At 44.9% G+C, this 24,224-nt stretch overlaps 1 protein-coding gene across 12 annotated transcripts in view; it reads left to right on the top strand.

The window, feature by feature from the left end:
- kiaa1109 (KIAA1109 ortholog) overlaps positions 1-21,971 on the top strand; it is a 47,277-nt gene extending 25,306 nt beyond the window's left edge. For 2 of the 12 annotated variants that reach the window (XM_055505920.1, XM_055505919.1), the window contains exons 50-91: positions 640-897; positions 1,053-1,146; positions 2,058-2,108; positions 2,622-2,828; positions 3,361-3,596; positions 3,766-4,010; positions 4,120-4,225; positions 4,569-4,666; positions 4,776-4,964; positions 5,052-5,220; positions 5,401-5,615; positions 6,312-6,395; positions 7,145-7,343; positions 7,474-7,533; positions 7,700-7,926; positions 8,688-8,864; positions 9,304-9,434; positions 9,530-9,653; positions 9,791-9,903; positions 10,345-10,435; positions 10,731-10,790; positions 12,237-12,490; positions 12,625-12,840; positions 13,070-13,250; positions 13,327-13,516; positions 13,806-13,967; positions 14,058-14,197; positions 14,341-14,536; positions 14,836-15,036; positions 15,199-15,375; positions 15,584-15,721; positions 16,213-16,455; positions 16,562-16,715; positions 17,682-17,839; positions 18,158-18,347; positions 18,468-18,685; positions 19,019-19,270; positions 19,346-19,549; positions 19,759-19,944; positions 20,048-20,182; positions 20,795-20,960; positions 21,129-21,971. In XM_055505920.1, the coding sequence (XP_055361895.1) occupies positions 640-897; positions 1,053-1,146; positions 2,058-2,108; positions 2,622-2,828; positions 3,361-3,596; positions 3,766-4,010; positions 4,120-4,225; positions 4,569-4,666; positions 4,776-4,964; positions 5,052-5,220; positions 5,401-5,615; positions 6,312-6,395; positions 7,145-7,343; positions 7,474-7,533; positions 7,700-7,926; positions 8,688-8,864; positions 9,304-9,434; positions 9,530-9,653; positions 9,791-9,903; positions 10,345-10,435; positions 10,731-10,790; positions 12,237-12,490; positions 12,625-12,840; positions 13,070-13,250; positions 13,327-13,516; positions 13,806-13,967; positions 14,058-14,197; positions 14,341-14,536; positions 14,836-15,036; positions 15,199-15,375; positions 15,584-15,721; positions 16,213-16,455; positions 16,562-16,715; positions 17,682-17,839; positions 18,158-18,347; positions 18,468-18,685; positions 19,019-19,270; positions 19,346-19,549; positions 19,759-19,944; positions 20,048-20,182; positions 20,795-20,960; positions 21,129-21,345 (7,112 nt within the window). In that variant the 3' untranslated portion in view covers positions 21,346-21,971. The remainder of the gene's footprint in view (positions 1-639; positions 898-1,052; positions 1,147-2,057; positions 2,109-2,621; positions 2,829-3,360; positions 3,597-3,765; positions 4,011-4,119; positions 4,226-4,568; positions 4,667-4,775; positions 4,965-5,051; positions 5,221-5,400; positions 5,616-6,311; positions 6,396-7,144; positions 7,344-7,473; positions 7,534-7,699; positions 7,927-8,687; positions 8,865-9,303; positions 9,435-9,529; positions 9,654-9,790; positions 9,904-10,344; positions 10,436-10,730; positions 10,791-12,236; positions 12,491-12,624; positions 12,841-13,069; positions 13,251-13,326; positions 13,517-13,805; positions 13,968-14,057; positions 14,198-14,340; positions 14,537-14,835; positions 15,037-15,198; positions 15,376-15,583; positions 15,722-16,212; positions 16,456-16,561; positions 16,716-17,681; positions 17,840-18,157; positions 18,348-18,467; positions 18,686-19,018; positions 19,271-19,345; positions 19,550-19,758; positions 19,945-20,047; positions 20,183-20,794; positions 20,961-21,128) is intronic. The other 10 variants (XM_055505927.1, XM_055505922.1, XM_055505921.1 and 7 more) reach the window with 10 other exon arrangements.
- Positions 21,972-24,224: the final 2,253 nt, after the last annotated feature.

Raw genomic sequence — 24,224 nt, 5'->3', positions numbered from 1 at the left:
AGTGTGACCAGACAGGAGTCATTTAGGGCCACAGCAGCAGCTCGTCTTGAAGCCCATAGGAACATCTGTCTGAGTGAGAGATGGATTAAAGGTATTTGCTGAGAATCCTGGCAAATTTTCTGTCCGAGCTTTTGCAAACTGTCAGGGATTCGATCAGGACCCAAAGCCTTTGGTGAATTCAGTCTTGTTAAGTGTGAATAATGATTCACTACGGTGAAGCTCTTTTTTCCATAGAGGTACTGGGATAGGTGGTAAGGCTCTGCAGGTGACTTGCCACATGCTCAGATCAGCCATGATTGGCTTAGTAAATGACCCTTCATTATCTACGTTTCTGCTTCCCACTTGCTCTATTATTCAATTATTGTTCATCATTTAACCTGTAGTACATGTTTCTGCTGCCATATTTCCTGGAGCAGTTCATTGACAGTGATGCAGTGTTTGAACAGAATGCATTGTAGATTACTAAAAGTGGCTTCCAAAGGGAGAAAATCATCATCTTTCTAATGCCAAGTTTAGATTAGTCAAGGAATTAATAGATAATGATGTACTAAGGATGGGTGAAGCACGCCAGTCGACTGGCCATGTTATTATGCATGGTGGCTTTTCCTTTAACTCCCTCTGTGTGTTTCCTTGCGGCAGAAAGTGGACGCCGGCCCTCAGAGCCACTCTGTAAAGTCATCTTTGAGAATGAGCAGCAGGACTCCAACACACCCAACAAGCCCTCAGGAGGGAGGAGGCGCAGCCTGGTGAGCTCTGAGCCCCAGCATGTTACGCTTATTGTGTTCGGCATCGGCATGGTGAATCGCACCCACCTGGAGGCAGACATCGGCGGCCTGACCATGGAGGCTGAGCTGAAGAAGATCCACGGAAGCTTCACTCTGAAGGAGAAGATGAAAGGTGAGAAAAGTGTGTGACGATTAATGGGAAGGAACTCAAGTTTGAAGCATTTCATTGGATTTAGCCAGTAGAGCCAGTCCCTAGATATCAAGTGTATGTGTGTGCACTCCTGTTTTTATTCTGTTTGACTCTGTTTTGAATGGACATGTTTTCAGATATCCTGCACCAGAAGATGACTGAGACATGTGCATCAGCACATATAGGAGGAGTGAACATTGTTCTACTGGAAGGGATAACTCCTGACATCCAGTACGTACAAATGATGTTTGTTTTATTTAATGCATTGCTACTTCTGGTTTAATATTGGTAAATTGGTTTTAATCCTTGGTTATCAAGCTAATTGAGCAGTATTTGTTGCTGAGTGTAATAGTTATTCATTGCACATTCTCTTAACCTCAAGGCAAATAAGAAAACTTCTTCTCCAAAAATGTTACATGCTCCACTTACTTTAAATTGAAATGTGCAGCTTTTTAATTGTGACTCTTTTTCAGACAGATTATTTAAACAGCCCTTTTAAGTTTTTACTTAAAGTTATTTCCGTAAACATAGCCCTCTAATCTGGTTACGTTTTTTTAGGCATGAATTCACACGGCTCAATGTTTTTCACACAGCTTAAAGCTTGCGCTGCTCCTTCAGTGTGTTTTACAGATTCTCCTCCTGTGTAATTTAAACTGAAACCTGATACTATTTTGATGGTGTGCTTCAAAATGTGTGTTTGAAGTTGTGCTTGTAGATGACACACTATACTGTAGTTTTAATTGATGTTCCCACTCATTTTTCTGCTACTGGTCCGTTTGATTCAATACTCAGGTAGAAGACATTAATCAGGCTGTAGTGTAGAAGTAATAGGTGTTAAGTGATGTATGACTTTCACCAAATTATCAGTTTCATTCACAAATCTTCTTTCTACAGTTTCTTCTCGCTGCAGTAAAATTAAATATGAATATAACTCCGGTCCCTTGTGATGGGTCTGCATTACCCGCAGATTTAATTATGAGTAATGGAGCTTAAAAGTCAAATAATGAGTTAACTGGCTTCTAATTAGTGCCCTCTATTTCAGACATTGTATTCTCACCTTGTGGTGTCTTGGAAACGTTTCACACCTTTTTCTGCTCATCTTATTTTATTGCTTTTGCTTTCTCTTCCAACTACTTGTACAGACTGGAGGATTTCCCAACATCTCCCACCAGCACAGCTAAACAAGAGTTTCTGTATGTTGTTCCTGCCATTTAGGGTTCATGCATAAAAACACTGGTACATCTTTCATCTGTCTGTCACCCGACTCCACATTTACACAGTATATCAGGGTTGTGCTTGTTCAGATATTGACTGAGTAGATGTGAATGAGGCCACTTTTGTTGGTTAAAGTAACTTCAGAGAACGGATCTTGTAGAATTATTGAAGACGGTCAACCACAGGCTAATATTTCAGTGTCTTGTGCCAGTTCATCAGAAGTATTTGTCTGAATAAGAGGCCATGAACGTTCTCCCATAGTGCACAGTTCATTGCCATTTTCATTCATGGTGGAACATGTGTCACTGTCATGATTGCCTTTCATTTCCGAGCCAAGAAAATTGAATGCTGTCCTGAATGTGCATGGTGTTCTTTATGTCCTCGCAGTCTTTCCACTTAAAGCGCACATTCATTTATATGTCCATTGCCCGGAGGGACGGGGGACAGCAATTTTGGTGATTTTGCTCAATTTGGTTCACTCTGTTTTTCAGAACTGTGGTCAAATGCAACATTGCCAAGTCCCAGGCCTTGTACAGCGCCCAGCGAGGGCTGAAAACCAATAACGCAGCTGTGCTGAAAGTGGGAGCCATCATGATCAACATCCCCCAGCACCCAGCTACTTTGCACAGCATGATGGTGCGCAGCTCCCACCAGCTCTCCAAACAGATCTCTGACCTCATCCGCCAGCCCTCCAACGTGTATGTCTGCCTCACTTATCCTCTCATTTTATTTAACCAGGCCTCATTTATAAAGCTAAAAATAATAAATTGAAACTGTTGCAACTATATTTACGATTGTAAACAAAGCTGTCATGCAATCTGAAGTGTTAAAGTGTATCATTAGACTTTAATGTGTGCTTAATAAAATGCTTGTAAGAAGTATTTCATCTGCAGAAGTGACAGGTAACGTTGTTGCCAGTTAACTTTCAAAGCCTGTTTCCATGGCAATGCACTGAATTATGGTAATATATTTATAGAGTTGTAGGTGTGCTTTGGATATTAATCAACTTTTGTTTTTTATGATATTCACAACAATACAAATTCACTATCTAGAAAACTCCAGCATACAGTTTGACAACAGTTTACTCCAGCAGTCAAGATCTGAGATACTGAAATTCAAATCAAAAGTGATAACATTGCATTCATGTTCTTATAGCACACTTCAATATAAAAGCTTACTGTAAGCTGGTGATAAGCAAATGCTATCTGACAGAGGTTCTTTTTCTTCCAGTCAACCTCCTAACAGGGAGGACACCCCCACTCCTCAACCCTCTGACAAAGCATCCAGCATCAATCAGACCCCTGTAGACGCCAACGAGTTCCCCCAGCTCCCCGAAGGCTTGGAAAAGAAGCCAATTGTTCTCAAGTTCAGCGCCATGCTGGACGGCATCACCATTGGGGCTGCCCTACTGCCCTCGTTGAAAGCGGAATACAAAATGGGTCGCATGAAGAGCCACGGCATGACAGGTGTGTCTGAAATGAGCTGACACAGGTGTCACTGTGCTGGGCTTATCCGCCTGTGCCAAAAAACAGATGTTGCTTAAGCTATGTTGCAAATAATTATTATTACTTGTGCAAGAATGATTAGTAATATTGTGCTTTTTCTTATCTTCTATCTCTTTTATCTTTCATTCAGGAGCACAAACCAGTTTCACATTTGAGTTGCCAAATCACAAGCTGTGCTTTCAGTCGAAAGTGTCCCCAGTGGATATGTCCACCATGCCACCGTCAGCCAGCCTCACTTTGCCTCCAGTCACCATGTCGGGAGAGTACATCATGGAAGATCACGAGAGCCATTCTGACCAGGGCTGGGCTCCAGAGGAGTTCCCAGCAAAGCAGGGAAACTACCTTCAGGGCAACTACCTGCGCTGTGTGGCTGAGGTAGGCGCTTTCTGAAAACACCTCATTCATTATGCTGGAATTCAAATGAGAGTGGTCATGTGTATTGGTTATTAAGGCAGAACTCATACGTTTTGGTCTTCATGTACAGATTGGGTCTTTTGAGCACAACCTGACCACAGACCTGCTCAACCATCTGGTCTTCCTGCAGAAGGTTTTCATGAAAGAGGTCAACGAAGTGATTCAGAAAGTGTCAGGTAGAGTACGAACAGTCACTTCCTTCTTTTTTTTTACACAGGTGCAAACTGATCTACACCTACAGAACCTGTACAACTCACCAACTACTGGTTCTCTCTCTAATTAAGAGAGAGATCCAGCATCCTTTTGTACGATATTACCTACAGCTAACTATAGCTTTTAGCTGAGGGATGCCTGTGTTTAAATGTAGCTTCAGTCGGTCAGTTCTACACAAATTACAACTTGAACACTCACATACAGATAATACAGCACAGTGTTGCATTATGTAGCATATTACAACAGCCGTGAAGTCATTTTGATGATGTGTACTGTCTGTCTGATGTGTACTTAATGGCACTGCAGGGGGAGAACAACCCATCCCCCTATGGAACGAGCACGACACCTCAACAGACGCAGACAAACCAAAAATCCTGCTCTACTCGCTCAGTCTTATGTTTAAGGTAATTCATGTTCAGAATACAGTTGCTGGAAACTTTATTCTGAAAGTGAATGAAACAAGAGAAGAGTTGCTCTCTGGGGATTTCTCTGAATTCTTGCTCTTGTTTACAGGGAATCCAGATGACAGCCACCACTCCCTCGATGCGGGCCGTGCGCTTTGAGACAGGTCTGATCGAGCTAGAGCTGTCTAATAGGATCCAGTGCAAGACTCAGCCTGGCGGTAGCAGCAGCTACTTGAAGCTCTTTGGCAAATGTCAAGTTGACCTCCACCTGGCCCTCGGACAGATAGTCAAGCACCAGGTACAGATCAGATCCTAAAACATATATAGAGTCTTATGAATAATTCCAATAATAACCACATTTGATGTCCTTTCCTTGACTCTGCAGGTGTATGAGGAAGCTGGGTCAGATTTCCACCAGGTGGCGTACTTCCGGACTCGTATTGGTCTGAGGAATGCCCTGCAGGAGGAGATCAGTGGCTCTTCAGATAAAGAGGCTGTCCTCATCACACTCAACAGGCCTATTGTTTTTGCCCAACCAGTGGCTTTTGACAGAGGTTCAGTTTAATATTTTTTGCATCATATCTAAATTCATTGTTAGTGGAATGTGAAGATTTTATATTTTAACTAAAAATATCACTGTGTGATAATTGCACTGCTGGGTCACTGACTGTCCCAGCCCTAATGTGTACATACTGTATGCATTAATGTTCTCTTCGCTGTGTGCCCTCCTGCAGCTGTGCTCTTCTGGCTCAATTATAAGGCAGCGTACGACAACTGGAACGAGCAACGTTTGGCCCTGAACAAGGACATCCACGTAGCCACCAAAGAGGTAGTAGACAAACTGCCAGGCATCCAACAGACGTCCGCCCAGGCCTTCAGCACCCTCTTCCTGCAACTTACTGTCAATGACCTGGGCATCTGCCTGCCGATCACCAGCGCCGCATCCCAGGTACATGTCTGAACTTGGTTTTCATCTCCCCTAACTATTATTTCTAACCTTCACAGCGTATAGATGTCCAAGGTCATGTACTGTACTTGACTGATTTAGAATTAATAGGAGGTTTACAGTTTGTCATAACCATCACCTTAGGGAGGGTTAAAAGTGCATTCTTTTCAAGTGTGACACATTTCCAGTTGCTTGTATTGGGAAGGCCAAAGTAAAGTTAAATTGAATGAATTAAATGTTTTAATTTTTGTTTTCTTATCTTATATAGAAGCAGTTTTCAGCTGATTTTTATGTTCCTTAAACGAGCAACTATTCTTTTATCAGTCCTGATATCGGTGTTTCCCCTACAGCAGCTGTTTATGCAGACAGACCTAACACAGTTGTTGCCACATCAGTTTAATGCTTGACTGTAAAGCACACACACAGACATGACACGAGGGGAATATTGCACTGACGCTGTAGGCGATTAGCAATGTCTGCTACTTAAGTACAGTAGTTGCCAGAAGGTACATGACTATGATTAGCTAAATTTTATTCAAACTGTATAGAGTATATAAGACGTATAATAACCTCTTTTTTGCAGTATTTGTAAAGAAACCGTAACGTTTCCGGGAAAACACTAGATGTAGACTTTTGGTCCATATCAGTTGCTCTGTTCTACCACATATACCAGCTGTTGTGTCACACTTATTTCCATAGAGAGGACATGTACCAGCTACGGAGGGCACCAACTCTGAAGCTGGGGCCAGCACTTCAGTAGGCCAGCAAAAAAATGCACGAAAAGTAACCAACAATTTATTACATCTCTTGTGATGGTTTGTTGTGGGACAGTGAATTACTGTGATCTGTTGTTCTTCCATGCCACCGAAACACTGCATCACAAGTGTGGGTCATATCACTCAACTTTTGGGTTTCCTCTAAAAGTCTTGATGATAATTAATGGAGCTTGAGCTGGTGTCTGAAGTGTTTGTAGTGGTTAATTACTAAAACATGGTTATGTCGGTTGCTGTCTTGATTCTTGCCTTTGTGTTGAAATAATCTTTCAGAAACTGCTCTGAAAGTGTTATAACTAAAGTAAAGTCACAGTAGATGGTGAATGATAGCACAGCCTCAGTTGTTTCTTCTATTGTGAGTTATGGCTATGATAATCATCAGACTTCAGAACTAATGCAGAAATGTGGAGTATCTTTGAGCAAACCCTTTGCAATCCTACAATTAGGACCAATCTAACAAACAGAAGTGCTTGGTAACATTTCACTCATACTGTAGGCATATTTCACAAGAAGCTTTAATTGTCATTTGTAAATTTCACACATCGCCCCATTCATTTGCAAAACCATAATTACTCGATTAAGAGAAGTACTTTAAGATTTTAACAAGAATTTTTCCCAATTGAATTTATTTGCTAAAAGGCCTCGGTGTGACAGAATGAGATGTTACCAGCCAACTCTGACTTTTCCAAATATTTTTTTTTTTTTAATTCTTGCTGCTTTACTTAAGGCCAGATGACCCTTATTGTTGTTCTTCTCTAGGCCAATCACGCCATAGACTTTGATACAGGCTCTGCGCTGGTTCTTACCATCGAGAGCACGCTGATCACTGCCTGCTCCTCTGAGTCCCTTGTAAGCAAAGGACACTTCAAGAATTTTTGCATCCGCTTCGCCGAGGGCTTCGAAACCACCTGGGATGACTGGAAGCCTGAGGTCCGAGGAGATCTGGTCATGAACGCTTGTGAGTGGTGAATGATATTCCGTGTGATATTTATGAAAAATACTACGTGAGCATAAACACCAGGACAGATAGTTGACTGTGTTATCGGTAGTAACTGTGCTCCATCTGTTACTGACTCTTTTCTACACAGGTGTCGTCCCGGATGGTACATATGAAGTATGTTCCAGAACTACAGGGCAACCCTCTGCAGGCAAGTTCTTTTAACTAAGCTATATGCCATACAATATGAATCACACCCTAGGCCTGCACAATAAGCTTCATACTTCCATCTGAAAATGTTATTTATTATTTATATCGCCAGCATCACCTTCAGTTCTTGCCTTCTCGTCCCTGCTGATGCTTCCCCTCTCTAACAGAAAGCAATAGTGCAGGGACCTGGACTCTCAACGTGCTTTGGAAAATGTGCGGCATTGATGTGCACATGGATCCGAACATCGGCAAGCGGCTCAATGCCCTGGGCAACACGCTGACTTCGCTGACGGGCGAGGAGGATGTAGACGATATCGCTGACTTGAATTCTGTCAACATGGCGGATCTGTCGGACGAAGATGAGACTGATCCTATGTCACCAACCATTCACATGGTGAGTTCGCAATGACCCTATATGTCGCAGGTTAGAGTGGGTAAATGTGCTGTATCAGCAACATCAGGGCATTAATTTATTAATGATGCAGTATATTTATGTGCTATATTTTTCAATTAATTTTGTAGAAGCTGAAAATAAGTGAACTGTTAAGGTTTTTATTGGTAGTAAAGAAATAGTTTAACATGTTTTGCTATGTGTTTGTCTCTTACGTCATGCGACGGAACCACTAGTTGGTAGATTAACTTGGCTTAAACACTGATAACATATTGTCTCGCTGCTTCCAAAGGTTTTTATTTGTGCTTGGAAATCTAAAGATGCTGATAAGACTAAGGTTACTCCAAACACTTCAAAGGTGCTGGTAGCAGGATTTCATGCCATAAACACACAATATAAACAACTATAAACAAATACTTTTAGATTTAACTTGGTCCTTTTGAGTGTTATGCCAAATAAATTTTGGCAACTCAGCAGGTCTTGTCCTGGTGGATTTCATATTTACTTTAGACAGAGTCAGGCCAGCTGCTTCCAGTCTTTATGATAAGTTATGCTACCTATATATTGGTATGGCTGTTAAAGGTGTGTGAGAAAACCTACAGTATGACTACATTTACTGTAGAAAACACGCTTTCCTCTTTTCTTTACATCACTACATGGGAAGAGTTCCTCCCTCTCATACTGCAAAGCTTCGGTGGTGTGAAATAAACATAGTCATCCACTTTACCACCTAGCCATCCATTTGTTCCTGCCATTGTTTACAGAGTCCAGAGAGCAAGTTCAGCCCTCGGCTGACCTTAAGGAAGCGTCTGGTAAACCGCATCCTGGGCCTCAAATCCAGGCCTGAGAGTGTTTCTGTCCCAGCTGACTACTTAAACTGTACAGCGCCTCGCCTCCGAGCGGGCAGCGACAGGGCCCCACGGCCTTTCTCCTGGGGTTGTGTATGTAGCCACCCATAGTGTCAAACTCTTCTCTGGGCTGACAAAATCACCTGCAGTCAACAGATTACTGTACATTCTCCTTTATGCTTTTAGCTAAATGGCATGGTAGTGGAAAATAGTGTGGCTTCAACTTGCTTTTATTCATTAAGCATCAATGATGGGAAAAAATAAATAATGTTGGGTTACACAATCCTCTACCAGCATAGATTCATTCCTTCCCTCCTCTTTCAATTCAAGTGTTGTGATGGTGGTGGTGGTGGTGGTGGAGGTCTCCTGGTATTTTTGAAAAAACAGACAATTATGACATTAACATTAATTTCACTATAACTGAAATAACTCACCTTTAATCAGACAGATTTGGGAAGACTGGTTTGGGCTTTAGTAGTAGGTGTGTCATATCACTTATACATTTGTTTGGGGTCATGGCTTGAACCAACAGGAACCCATTGATCCCAGAAGGCAGATGGTGATGGGGAACCAGGTGATCGATGCTCGAGGGAGGAAGTTCACCAAGAGGGTGGTGGACATCAGAGAGCTAAATGAACAGGCAAAGGTCATTGATGACCTGAAGTAAGTTTCTTTAGTTTGATAAAAAAAATATTTCTTGAGGTCAATGTGTTGACCCAGTTCTGACTGAGTGGAGACATTCCCTTGTCACACCACAGGAAATTGGGGGCCAGTGAAGGCACCATCAACCAGGAGATCCAGCGCTATCAGCAGCTGGAGTCTGTGGCTGTCAACGACATCAGGAGAGACGTCAGAAAGAAACTGCGTCGCTCCAGCATGAGGGTAAATTCAAATAGATTTATTTCCCCATTTGGCACTTTGTATATGACACAGCACTCAATGCAGAAATTGAGACTAAATGCCAGAAAGTAGGTTTTGTGTACCGTACGCTTTCAGGAGAGCTGTTTGTTTTTCACCAGGCGGCCTCTCTGAAGGACAAGTGGGGTCTTGGCTACAAACCAAGCTACAACCGGTCCAAAAGCATCTCCTCAGCAGCAGGGAGACCACCTCTGAAAAGGATGGACAGGCAGAGGTAACCAAAGGGCAGCGTAGCCACTTTCCCAGTATCACATTATCATAGAAATGACACCATTACGGAGGCTTCCTGCAGTATTTACTGTAAACAAATAAGCCCAACTAACCTCTGTCTCACACCACTTCTGCTATTTGCTCTGCACACATTTGAAACGCGTTTTCCATTAACCTTTGGCAAACAGAATGTGGTGACTCACTGATGAGAGTGTAGAGGAGAGAAATGTGCTCATTTTATTTGCCCATAGTAATTATGGAGATGCATGAATTGAAGTAGTGATATAAAGAATGTTCTAATAGTAAAAAAAGAGAGCTGTGGAAATATTAGTGTAGTAGAAAATACCTGTAAATAAAGCTGATTGGTACGACATTATGTCGTACCAACATACTGTATGTGATGCAAATGTGTAATCGCTCTTTGTTGGTTCCGCTGTGTCTCTAGTTCCAGAATGGGTGATGTGGATGATTTACCTGATATTCGCGTGGATGCTTCCTCTCCTGGACCCCGGGTCACCTTCAACATCCAGGACACGGTGAATTTAAAATTTATTTATCAGATTGTTGCATTGCTTTCAGGCTGTGTTTCGTAGTCTGCCATTTGATGTCGACAGTTTTGATTTCATCATCTCATGCTCCGTGGATGTATGCCAGTGTGTCATGACCTTTTTTATATGGAGAACGATTCACATGATGATGTGTGTGTTAGTGAATGGACCTCCGCGCTCTTACAAACTGGGTTTTTAAAAGGGGGCAGGAAGTTGTGCTCTGAGGATGTTTCGTTTGCTTCTGGATGAGCTCCGTTTTAATGACTCTTCTGTTCCATCAAAGCTTAATTATCAGGACATGGATTCTTCAAATGCATCTGTCAGTCCAGGAGAAATATTCAAGGTATATGGTTCAAAAGGTTAAATTTAACTAATCAAAATATTCAGCAAACACCAACAAATGCCTGTTTCCTCTTCTCTGTGATTACCTTGACAGAGCTGTTAGGATGTTCAAAATGCAGAATCAAAACAGGATGATGTTGAATCATTTGCATAACTTCATGTTACTCTGCGCTAAATGATTATGATTTACATTCTGATTTCTTCCTTGATTTATACACATGGCACTTGAAATTTGCACCCAGTCCTTTTTTGACAGGCAACTTTGAAGCCCATTGTTGCACATTCTCATCCTGTCTTGAAATGGCATATACTGTAAAACATCATCACACGTTGCTTCAATCTTAATATTTGACTTCATATCTCTAACATCTGTGGGCAAATACTGTTTATCGCAACTGGGAGTCTTCTTTTACCACAGCAGTATCAAAATATCAGCTACAATGCAGGATATATATCAAGTGTAATGTATTCTTTCAATGTACTTATAAAATTTTAACTAGGATTTTTAAACTCAATGGTGGCCTAAAGAAATTAGTAAGGTTCCAAACTGGCTAGAGGCCACATACAAAATTCTATCCCTCACTGAGCATCATAGGAGAATCCAGCATTTTAAAAGCCTTGTTTAGTTAGCAAGTGAGCAGCCTGGTTCTGAGTAAATGTATAAGGTTGAGTTCCATATTGAGCTGGTTCAGAATGTTAAACTACAGGATTATTTTATGTTGCAAATGAAAGGTTGTTTTATTCTGGTTTATAACAGAATAAAACAGTTTATAAGTTAATTAACTTGTGCAGGACTTTGATACAATGCTGTTGGATATATATTCATTATATTCATTCAATATATATTTATATATATATATATTCTTCTATATTTATTCTTCTTTGGTCTTAGTGATCAAATCTTTTTCTTGGAGCACAACTCTGCCTTCCTCCACGGCGGTCTAAACTGCCTGGCTGACTTTGCTTCAGATGCATTGTTCAGAAGCAGGCAGCCTCAGCCTGTATCTTCCCTGGGAGTCTGTTGTTCTTATCGATGCTAGTCCTTTTCTCCAGATTTCTGCTTTATTGGGTTTTTTCCGTGGTCGCACGCTCTTGAGGTTGTTTCACCTTCACTCCTGTCGGGATATCACTGTCATCCTCATCATCCTCTTCTCACAAGGTCTCTGTGTTACTCCTTCTCAGAGGAAGTGCATGACCTCACAGCTCCTCTGAGAATAGATGCAGCTTGGTAGTTCTTTGTCATTGGACTTGTTCTTATAAAATTAAACTAAATGCTAAAGATAATCAATGTACAAAATACCTGATTTCCACATGTCCAGTCTGTAGAACAGTGCTATGATTTTTTTCTTAGCTTCCTACTTAAGATATCAGTGTCCAAAATTGATATCTGCAAGTAGGAGGCGCTTCATGCACTCTTACAGTTTTTTATTTCTGTTCTTTTCTGAAGTTTCCTGAGGAGACAGTTGTGGACATGTTGTCAGTCACCATTGATGAGCCATCCCATCCTTATCATCAGCTCCATCCTCATTCTTCATTCGTTAGTGAGGGCCAGCACTCAGTTTTCAGTGCCCCTGGCACCCCTGCTGTCTTCTCACCAACAATTCCCTTCCAGCGCGACGACCTGTCGTCTTCCTCCTCTGAAGACTCTGAGAAGGAGGACGACTTTGAACGTGACAGAGCGCCAAGTTATCGAAGGCCTATGTGAGTAGTTTTAGATGGAAAATGTTCTTGCTGTATAAGAAATGCCACAATAGAGGAAATACCAGTACAATGCTCCTATTCAGTGTAAGTGAAGCTGAAGCTCTGTAAACAATCCTTATACTCTTTGTTCTCAGACAAACATCTCACAGGAAGCCCTCAGGCTTTTCTGCTGTGAGTCAGCTGTTGAGCGAGCGCTGGCCGACCACGCCAGCCAACCGCAGCTTCAGTGGACCAACAACCGAACGGAACATTGACTTTGAACTGGATGTCCGTGTCGAAATTGACAGTGGGAAGTGTGTCCTTCACCCCACTACCCAGCAACCAGAGCATGAGGACGTTTCCTTAAGGAGGTAGGAAGAAAACCACACGATGATTTCAGAATTTCATTTAAAGTTCTGCTGACATTTCTGGCTGTGAGTAAAATAACTTCTAGAGATTGCATTTTAAAATCCATTTGAAAACATGTTGCGCCCTAGATGGTTGAACAGTGACAGCTCTTGTCCTTAGATCTGCAGATGCATGTGGATGGATGTAAAACATATCCTTACCTCTTTAAACTCGTCTCTCTGGGTCTTGTAGGAGCTGTGAGCGCAGCCTCAAGAGTCTGGACCAGGAGTCTCCCCCCAAAAAGAAGAAGCTGCAGCCAGCCTACAGCTCCACCACGCATCTCCTGGCCGGGAAGAAGTGTCCCTCCTCTCTGCAGACCAAATCCAATGACATAGAGACCACAGTCTTCTACATTCCAGGCGTGGATGTTAAGGTCAGCATCCAGGGGTTTCTATTCTGTGCTGTGGAACTTCTTTTTGCTTATCGTAACGAGTACTGTTCTATCCCAGCTGCACTACAACTCCAAGACCCTGAAGACGGAGTCACCCAATGCTTCGCGTGGATCCTCATTACCCCGCACTCTCTCCAAAGAGTCCAAGCTGTATGGTATGAAAGATAGCGGTCCTCCCAACCCTCCCAATGCTGTCCAAAGCAAGACTAACTCGCTCCTACCTCCCCCACCCCCACCAATCCCATCAGGTACTGAGCCTTTCCTCATTTTTAATTGCATGCCCTACCATCATCCGTAGTCATGGGCACTAGTGCTCCGCCTCTCTGATGTGATGATTTACATCCACACATGGACCCACCCAATCCGTTGCATGCGATCCTTAACCTATTATAAGGCGAGACTCCAGAGGGCACCTTTGATCAAATGGGCTCATGCTAATTGATGCGAAGCATAGAGGGGAAAGACACTAAAGAGTTTAAGAAACTGAAATATTAGAAGTAATTTACAGGAAGTGACTTTAACGCTGTGTCTTTGTAGCCAAAGGGAAGGGCAGTGGAGGGGTAAAGACTGCCAAGCTGTACGCCTGGGTGGCCCTCCAGACTTTGCCAGAAGAAATGGTCATCAGCCCCTGTCTGCTGGACTTCCTGGAAAAAGCACTGGAGACCATTCCTATCACCCCTGTGGACAGGAACTACACAGGTCTGTTACTGTAGCTATGTCATACAGTATATCCAGTGAGGCCTTCCTGCCTCCGGCATTCATTGTGAACTACGTTTGTGTTTTCTGAAGCTGTAGCTTCCCAAGAGGAGGACATGGGTCAGTTTGACGCAGTCGAGCAGCTGGAGGAGTCCACCACCTCCCTTGTTTCCTCTTCTACATCGGCCTATTCCTACTTCCCTGTAGATGTGGTTGTCTACGTCAGGGTCCAGGTATCAAATATCTTACGTAACATTTTAACCCTGAAGGCAATTCAATCATCTTCATTCATTCAGTGTTTTTGATGAAGGTTTATATCTTCACAATTTGTTACTGTTGTATACTGTATCGGTTCATGACGATGCTGTGTTTGCAGCCATCTCAGATCCGCTTCAGCTGCCTGCCCATGTCCAGAGTGGAGTGCATGCTCAAACTCCCCTCTCTCGACCTGGTCTTCTCCTCCAATCGGGGTGAACTGGAGAACGTGACAGGAGCCCACCCGGCTGATGGATCCCACGCGCCCTCCTCCACACCACCGGGGCAGCACGTCCCCAAGCTGCCACCCAGCAAAGGTCTGTACGGCTGCGGTGCATCATGTGGTGGTACAGTAGCAGAGCGATGGCGCTTTCATGTGTTAAGAGCAAAACATTCAAATAGATCATCACTCTTCATGAATATTTCCATTTGATGTCACATAAAAGTTTGGGGGCTTTGTGATGTGTATCGCTCACAGCTTGCTTTCATGTGTTTGTTACTTCATTCTCCAAGTGAAAAGTAGAAGAAGTTAGAAGTCAAGTGAATGACTGTCTGTGATGCTTCGTCCTACTGTACTTCTTGTATGTGCTCACTCTGAATCCTTCCAACAATCCAGCATCTCCGTTGTTGGGAAGCCCTCTGGGCAGGAGCCGCCACAGCAGCAGCCAGTCGGACCTCACCACCACCCCCACTAACTCCTCCGGCCTCAGTTTCACCGCCTGCATGTCTGACTTCTCCCTCTACGTCTTCCACCCCTACGGTGCTGGCAAGCAAAAATCTGCTGTCACAGGCCTGCCTCCAGGCCCAGGGCCATTGGGTACGCTATATAATCAAAAGATGCTAATTATACTTTGTGATAGAGTTCTGTAAAATAAATATGGGAATTCCCTCAATGCATGTATTTAATACTGAAGATATATATTGATATCAAATTATTAGACCTTGATGAGCATGAACATTGGTCTTTTCCTGTGGTAAGGTACAGTAGATGAGGAGCCGTCCTCAGTAACGGGAAGGAAAGACTCTCTGAGCATCAACCTGGAGTTTGTGAAGGTCAGCTTATCCAGGATGAGGCGCACCGGAGGCCCCACCTTTATTGAAAGCTTCATTCCTGGCAAAGGTGGTAAAATGGACACCACCCTCATCAACATCTCAGGTACTTTGGCTACAAATATACAGTGAATTATTTTAATGCACAGAAAGTCAGAGATGTAATATTGAGTGTTAGCAAAGGGCACAGATCAGTTTCACATCGCCTTTTCCCCTGTGGGTTAATATAAAGGTATGGTATGCTATCAATGTTTACACTGTAGAACATAAAAAGCACCTGTAGCATATGAACAGCGGTGTTATTCTCCTTTCAGCTGTGTGTGACATCGGCTCAGCTTCGTTTAAGTATGACATGAGACGGCTCAGTGAGATCCTCGCGTTCCCGAGAGCCTGGTACCGACGAAGTATCGCCAGGCGCCTTTTCCTCGGAGATCAGACCATCAACCTACCAGGTGAGGCTGGGATCGCACAAGTGTTGCTGTTTGTTTACTCAGTACAGAAACAATGATATACTTTTATAAAACATAACTATCAGGAGCCCAGCTCTTCATAAATTTACAGCGTTTATGGCAACACCAAATAGCAGATGTCTCTGCATCGCTGACAGCTTTCTTCTATTCATGCACTTTTTCAGAATGCTTTCTGTCTATTGTTGACTTTTGTATGATTGTAATGCAGATGTTACATCAGCTCAAAGTAAAAGAAATAATATTGACACAGAAGAGAAATGTTTTTACCATATAAGGAAATATGCAAGTGAGTTCGTGGTTATTCACACACATCTGCCTCCGTCTGTCCGTTAACCTCTGCGGCCTGAGCTTGTGTTCATTTTTAATATCCCATCTCGCTGACATTCCTTCAGCCAACATTTCCTCCCACCGCTTCGCGTTGACATTTCCACAGCTCTACTTACTTACGCCTCTCAACCTTTACCTTGCTTCAGCCTCTGGCCCCGCAACCCCTGACTCAGCGGAAAACGTCACCCAACACCTGTCCCCCGAGTCCAGCCGCAAAGCCTATTGGAGAACGTGGGATGGCAGCACCGGGACACACATGCCTCAGTCGCCCAACGTCTTCTCAGAGCACTCAACTGGAAGCAATATGTCCCCCGGCGGAATGGGCCACCTCAAATCCCCTGCACCTGTTCGCACCAGGAGCGTGTCGGATTCCTCGGCTCCTAGGAGAGGTAGTCACTCGTGCTGTTTCCAAACGGAGCACATTATTAACACAGAAATGGAAAATAACAGAATTCCTTCCAAAACCTCCCCCCCCTGATTTTTTTTCTCGTGTAGATTCTGTGACAAAAACATCCACCCCATCGTTCAGTAAAAACGGCAAAGCTGCGGGTCAGCAGGGGTCGCCCTGGGAGACCTTGGTGGTGTTCGCCATCAACCTGAAACAGCTCACGGTGCAAATGAACATGAGCAACGTCATGGGGAATAATACGTGAGTGCTCCCACTGTCCCATCACATGTACAGACTGGCCAAGTAACGTGAAACCAGGGCCGTTGCAATAGCCATAATATTGTATCCAAACATCATATCAATATGTTTTTCACACCATATCTGTATTGGAAAACTGTTCCCTCTCTGCAGAAAGACAGCAGATGATGCAATGCTTAATAAATATTTATACAGGTACATAAACAGATATCTGCATCATTTTCACCCTCCGGGCTCGAGTTTCCCTCGCTGGCCTCAAATTTAAATGTGGAGTTGAAGAATCTGCCAAATTAGTCTAGAAGGGATTCATGTGATGCATGACAGCTGCAAATGAAATCCTAACACAAGTCTTCCAAGTTAAAGTTGTCTAATGGAGGCGCAGTTGAGCCAGTCAGGATGATTCGTCTAATTGGCTGCCACAGTCCAGTCCTCCTCATGTGTCTTTGTTGCTTTGACTCCTGTGGCCTTTTGTTGCCCACTCCAGGCTCAGCACATTTCATAAACACTGTTGTATTTGGGTCACTGTGAAAAGGGGTCATTACTTTCATCTAGAGCTGCAGTAAATCCTGCTGAATCGGTGACAAACGCAACGTCCTCATAAGCGCTCCATGTGCTTCCTCATCATGAAGTCAAAACTCGTCTTCCACTGTGGAGCCAAGTGGGCAAAACACACGCTGCCTTTGTCAGAAGGGCATCGTGTAGCTCTCACTGTGCTTTTAATGCTTTCAGAAATGTGCTGTTAGACACATTTAGTCATTATGAACTGACACGATTGGAAATAAACCCATAAAGCAGATGTTAACGTGTCGGTTACTCTCAGTACTCCAGGTTTGATGCCTCTTTCCCTTGAATTACCTGTGTTGTTCCCTGGGTCAGTGCTCACTATGATTCATTCATGTTTCATAGAGAGCGCTGGTGCATTATTCAGCAGTGGCTCAGGAGCGCTCACTGTCTTGTTTGCCCCTGCAGCTGGACGACCAGTGGCCTGAAGAGTCAGGGCCGGCTGTCTGTCGGAAGCAACCAGGACCGGGAGATCAGCATGTCTGTGGGCCTCGGCCGCTCCAAGCTCGACTCCAAGGGCGGGGTGGTGGGTGGCAATATAGACGTAAACACCCTGGAGATGGTTGGTGAGTAAACAATTCATCAACTTTTCAGACATCTGGTGTTTTTCTGCAACTCATTAGGAGCTGTTGTTCTAGCAGCATCTAAACTGTGGAGCAGAGTTCACTGCAGGTTTTTCACACAATCCTGAGAGCTGTGCCGCGATAAAACCGTTACACACACACTCAGACTGGATTTACTTCCCTTTATTTCACAGTACTTACACCGGGTGTGGAAAAGAAGCTCATAAATTGTGCCTGTCTTCGCTTAATGGCAACATTAAACAACAGGAATTAGCATAGTACAACTGTACCACATGCAAATTATGTTCCATCTGTTTCCAGCACATATTTCTGAACACCCCAACCAGCAGCCCAGCCATAAGATCCAGATCACCATGGGCTCCACAGAGGCCAGAGTGGATTACATGGGCTCCAGTATCCTTATGGGTGTTTTCAGCAACGCTGACCTGCGGTTGCAGGACGAGTGGAAGGTCAACCTTTGCACAGTCGACACCAGCCTGTCAGAGAAAAGGTGGAACATTTTAACCACAAATACATTCTTAATCAATACCCCTGGACTGGTGTAGATTTCTTCATTATTTCTGCATCAAATCATTTTCTAAACATCTTTTCTCTTTCTCTCGCCTTCCAGTGAGATCTTCATCCACGGGGATTTGCAGTGGGACATTTTCCAGGTGATCATTTCGCGCTCCACCACGCCCGACCTCATCAAGATCGGCATGAAGCTTCAGGAGTTTTTCACCCAGCAGTTCGACACCAGCAAGCGGGCCCTCTCCACCTGGGGCCCCGGCCCCTACCCGCCCCCTAAGACGCCCGTCATCAGCGCAGAGAAAGGAGCAGCTGAGCTCTGTAAGCAGGCCTTTCATATACTGCTGTATAAAGAATTAGGGGCAGACTGCAGCGTCAGATGCTATGCTCAGCACGTGTCTGTAGCAACCCTGCTGCTTATAGGAAGCCAAGTGATTTGAAATTCAGATGAGTCTAATTTGTGGACCACTTTTGACAAGGTAGTTCAACACATGGATGTGAACGCCCTCATGGGATATTTAAAAACATACACAAACTGCACCCGCTGAAAAGATCCAAGGCTATTTAAAGACAACGACTAGTTCTGTTACTAATGACGACAGCTCATTCTCTTCCCCCACGCTGCTCATCTTCTGAACCAACTTGCTCACGCAGACATGGATGCGGCCCACCACCGCCACTGGCCCGGGGTGCTGAAGGTAATTGCCGGCTGCCACATATCCCTCTTCCAAATGCCTCTGCCTGAGGACGCCGTGCAGCTGGGCGGCTCCATGAGCCTCCACGGCAATCATATGACCCTGGCATGCTTCCACGGGCCCAACTTCCGCTCCAAGTCCTGGGCTTTGTTCCACCTGGAGGAGCCCAACATTGCCTTCTGGACAGAGGCGCAGAAGATCTGGGAGGACAGTAAGTGGGGCTTTAATTGGATGTGGCTGGTTATAAATGAGGAATGATTTGATTTATCATGTTTGTTACACCCAGGCTCCAAAGACGACTCAACCTACATTGTCCAAACACTGGATTTCCATCTCGGTCATAACACCATGGTGACCAAACCCTGCGGCGCGCTCGAGAGCCCCATGGCCACCATCACCAAGATCACCCGCAGGAGGCACGAGAACCCTCCTCACGGAGTGGCCACTGTCAAAGAATGGTTTAGCTACGTCACTGCCATGAGGAATGAAGGTAACCATTTGTCCAATAGACAAACCTCCAGTAGCTCTTTGATTCAATCGTCGAATCTCAGCCGCTGAGCTGCTTTCCGCCTCGCAGCCGCTGCCTCTTATCTTAAATGTAAAATAGGTGCCGATTGTATTTAACAGAGCTGAGGAGCACAGAAGTGTGAATGTGACCTCAAACTCTGGAGTCCTGACATGCCTTATCTCCCGTTTCAGAGCTGAACTTGCTCAGGAACGTAGAAGCCAACAACCAAGAGAGCGGAGCCGCTGCCAAGAGCTCCAGTCTGCTGAGCAGCTTCCGCAGCTACAACCACGAAACCGAGACCATCTTTGCCCTTCCCAGAATGCAGCTGGACTTCAAGTCCATCCACGTGCAGGATCCAGATGAGCCTTCTCTGGCAGGTAAACCTCAGAGTGATGAGAGGGTTCATGAGTGTTTTCTGTAGATGTGATTCTTATCTTTACTCTTTTTCATAAAACCTGCTTCCTCTTTTTCTGCTTTCAGACTCTAACAGCAAACCCAAAGTGGAGTGCAGCGTCGTGACAGAATTCACTGACCACATCTGCGTCACCATGGACGCTGAGCTCATCATGTTCCTTCATGACCTGGTGTCAGCGTATCTGAAGGAAAAGGAGAAAGGTAACTTTCATTCATTCTGTGGATAGAAGTCCTTTCTGCTCACACTCCACTGGGACAAACCTCTCAGACTCAGGTGTAGCCATTGAGTGAGCCATTGTGCTGCACGTCACCAAAATGACTCGGCAAACTATCCGAGGAAAAGCATCTGTGTGTCTGCATCCCCGCGAGGCTGTTTGCCTGTCAGACACGTGAGGAGAGCAGCAGGAAGCGCAGGCAGCTCAGTGTTATGTTCACACGCGGCGAGGAGGTCACGCAGCCCAACGCAGGCAGCATTTTAATGGCTTCCCCATTGTCACACAGGAGCAAATTAGCAGTCCCTGTGCGACAACCTCGCATTCCTAGTGACAATTAATAGCGCGCTGCTATGTAGCTCTGTCGGCTCTGGAGCTCAGCAGAAAGAGAGACGACGAGAGCGGTGAAGGTTCTCATCACTCTTGATTAATGTAATGAATTGAAGTCAGGCAGATGGGCATTTGAATGTGAATGGAGGTGTGAGCTATACCATCAGAGTGTCATCTGCCCTTTCAGGGAATGCGTTTCTATTGTGGTCGTAATGTATAGAAAGAAACCAAACGAGCAGTGGAACAACCAGCTCGCCCTTTGTTTCCGCAGCTCTTTTTGCTCCGCGGATGTTTGCCGCTCGGCCCGGCCAGAAGAGCCCCACGGCCCTGCATGACGACGCCGCCACGGACAAGGACAAGGACGAGTGCATCAACTACACCACGGTGGACTGGAGGGAGTTCGCCTGCAACACCTGGCACCTGGAGCCGACCCTCAGGTCAGCAAAGACTGCTGTGTGTGTGTGTGTGTGTGTGTGTGTGTGTGTGTGTGTGTGTGTGTGTGTGTGTGTGTGTGTGTGTGTGTGTGTGTGTGTGTGTGTGTGTGTGTGTGTGTGTGTGTGTGTGTGTGTGTAATCATGTTTCTAAGACGCCATTTTCCGCTTCAGGCTCATCTCCTGGACGGGACGTAAGATCGACCCAGTGGGGGTGGACTACATCCTGCAGAAGCTCGGCTTCCACCACGCCAGAACTACAATCCCCAAGTGGCTGCAGAGGGGCGTGATGGACCCCCTGGACAAGGTGCTGTCTGTGCTGATCAAGAAGCTGGGCACCTCCCTGCAGGACGAGAAGGACAAGAAAGGCCGGGACAAGGAGGAGCACTGAAGAGCCCCGCCGTCACCGCACCTCCAGCTCTGCACCGCGTCCACCCCTGAACCCTGTGAATCTCAGCCTGCTGGTTTTTGCTGTGGCACACACTACGAGCAGCTCTGACTGAACGGTTTGCACCAATGTTATTTCCTGTATATTCTGAACAAAGTAGCAGATACATTGCATTACTTGACTGCTTTAATGATTAAACCTGCCTCTTACATGTTGTGAACCTACTGAAACGGCCTGAAGGTTTATTTTAAGGCTTATTTCATGAGAAATGAATTTTTAAACCATTGCCTTTTCTTTGTTTCCCATGGAACACGTGGTAGATACGCTTTATGGAGTTATGAGTTTTATAGCTTTAGGTATTTATGGTCAGTGTTTTTTTTTCCTGTGTTTTTAGTGTGAACAAATAAACACTGGCAGGTTGCGGCACATAATCTACCATCAGGAAGAAATAAGCTTGTAATTATAATTTGATCCAAGGTTATTGTTTATGTGTATGTGAAACCCGATTCGCTTGGTGTCAAGCTTGTTTTTGTCTTTTTTAAATCCATTCAGTAGAACCACTGTACATAATTACATTTCTTAAATGTGTTGATTTCCTAACTTAATAAAAATATTGCCATATAATTTTACATGGAGCTGGACTCTGTTATTTGGTTGGACTTAAAGGTGCAGCTTTTTAGCGAATAGAGCAGTTTACAGTGAATTACAATAAAGTCTTTGGCTTCATGTTGAGAAATGTCCACTGTTTTTAGAGCTGAACCTACAACAGCTGTTGAAAATCTCGACTTTACTGAGTGTGAGAGCAGTGAATCGATTAGTTGCCCTTTTTAATGATGCTTCGTTTCACTCCACTCGTTCCAGCTCTGACTTTCTGTGGCAGATCAATTTTCCCAGGACACTCGTCATCCGAGTGTTTAAAGCCTCAACTAAAACTTGAAACGACGAAAGGTGTCATGTAATGGAGGCTATGGACTGGACTACTTCAGCATCCGTGGGCGCTCCCGTTGGTGCCGGTCCGTTCGTTCAGGCCCACGTCCACCCTGCTCCTCCTGTCAGGAGGCCTCGGCCTGCGGTCCACGGACGCCCGCTGTGGCACCGCAGGGCTCTGCAAACGCAGCACTTTGATTGTGCGTCGCCCTCCACCGGCGCTAATCTCCTCCGCTGTGATATCCCCGCTCACCGCGAGCCCCGTTCCGCTGCTGCCTCCGTGCTCCTGCATTTTTGATGGTGCGTGGCGGTGGCACTGTTGAGAGGAGCAGAACCGCGGGTTTCCTCTGTGATGTCTGCTGTGGGATTACAGCGGTGTCACCTGAGGAGACCCAGACGGGGCCAGATATTATTTTTGATTTTTATTCTGCCCGCTGCACACGCCTCCCTTTTGAAGTGGGTTCAGTTTTACATATCGCAGCTCTGTTCCTTCTCTCTCGCTCGTTCCCTTGGCCTCACAGAGCCACAGCTCACACCTGCTCACAAAAGCCGAGTCGCTGACCAGTAGATGGAGTCAAAAACCAGTTGTCCCACAGGCCGGAGCCCTGAAAGACTCCTCGGCTCCCAGCAGAACACTGATGCTACTGAATTATACAATAGGAAGTAAAACATTAGAAGGAATGAAGTGGCCACAGACGTTGAACAGCTTAAGTTTCCTTCCGCCGTCTCTCCAGGACAGACGTCAATCAGCCTGAATATTGCATTAAATGTGAGCTGTTTAACCAAAACAAGTGAAGACAGTCCTAATACATAGATTCGCTGTTTGGGAGGAATATTCCTTGAAATCATGACCCTATAACATAAGTCATCATTAGCTTAATGATGGAGAAGAAGAGGCAGACGAACGCTGTCCACTGAGGCCGGTCCTCCTGAACAAATGAGTCCACGCGGGACAATAAAGGCTGAACGGCTTTAAATTGAAAACCGCCAAGTGCTGTCATGAGTTACAGCAACTAAACTGTCTTAATGCAAATGAGCTTATTGAGATTTGGGCGGCTTTTTGATTGAGTTTCTAATTGCTTGTTCCACTCGATCGGCTTCACCTCCACTCACCAGTTCAGCGTGAGCGCGTGGCGCCGGGGCAGAAGCTGGCGGTGGGTCGGGTTCAGCGGGGACTGTGGCCACACACACACAGGAAGTCGAGTTTCAGGCAGCGGAGGAGGAACCACGCGGTGTCGGTTGGGGTCAAACGACTGTATGTGCAGAGAGAGAGACAGAGCGGATCACGGCTGACTACATCAGTGTTGTTGCTATGGCACCTGACCCAGACACAATAAAAGCATTAGTGCAGCTGCATTCAGACAGATTCGTTTGCATCACATCAATCAAACGACAAGTGGTTTCTGTGAATTCATACAGTAATGAACTCTTTGAGCCCCAGATTATTCAGAATTATGGAAACAAGAACATACTGTAAGGTGTTAAAGGCCCGAGCGCCGCTTCCAGGAGGTCATTGAATGCACCACAGACATAAATGCGCCTGATTAACAGCGGCTTCACGCTGGATCAAAGTGTTTTGGAGCAGCTGTATGTAATGCAGAGAGTCAGTGTTATACAGTACGTGAAGGAACATCGTGTGCTTTTCAACGTCTAAATGAGAAAAAAGTTTAAGGTCAACAAGACCTCACATTAGACATCACGAGAGAAAATGCACCTTCAATACTTCCAGTGACGCGACATCCTCAGGACCGAAACCAGGACCGGTCCGACCAAACGGACGGAGCAGGAAATGAATTCTTTAAGACCTCAGAGCAGCGTTTGGGGTTGAATCATGAAATTTTAATGGGCTCAGTCAAGCACTAACGTGAGCATGTGGCTCAGTGCGGCTCCCATCGTTCTAATAGTCCTCTGTCTGACAGTTGTTCTCCAGGCCGTCCCTGCACCCCCGCTGAGCC

Source organism: Betta splendens, chromosome 22 (assembly GCF_900634795.4).
Source record: "Betta splendens chromosome 22, fBetSpl5.4, whole genome shotgun sequence".
Lineage (NCBI taxonomy): Eukaryota > Metazoa > Chordata > Actinopteri > Anabantiformes > Osphronemidae > Betta > Betta splendens.
Note: the sequence above shows the minus strand (reverse complement) of the source record. Positions and strands in the feature narration are given on the sequence as shown.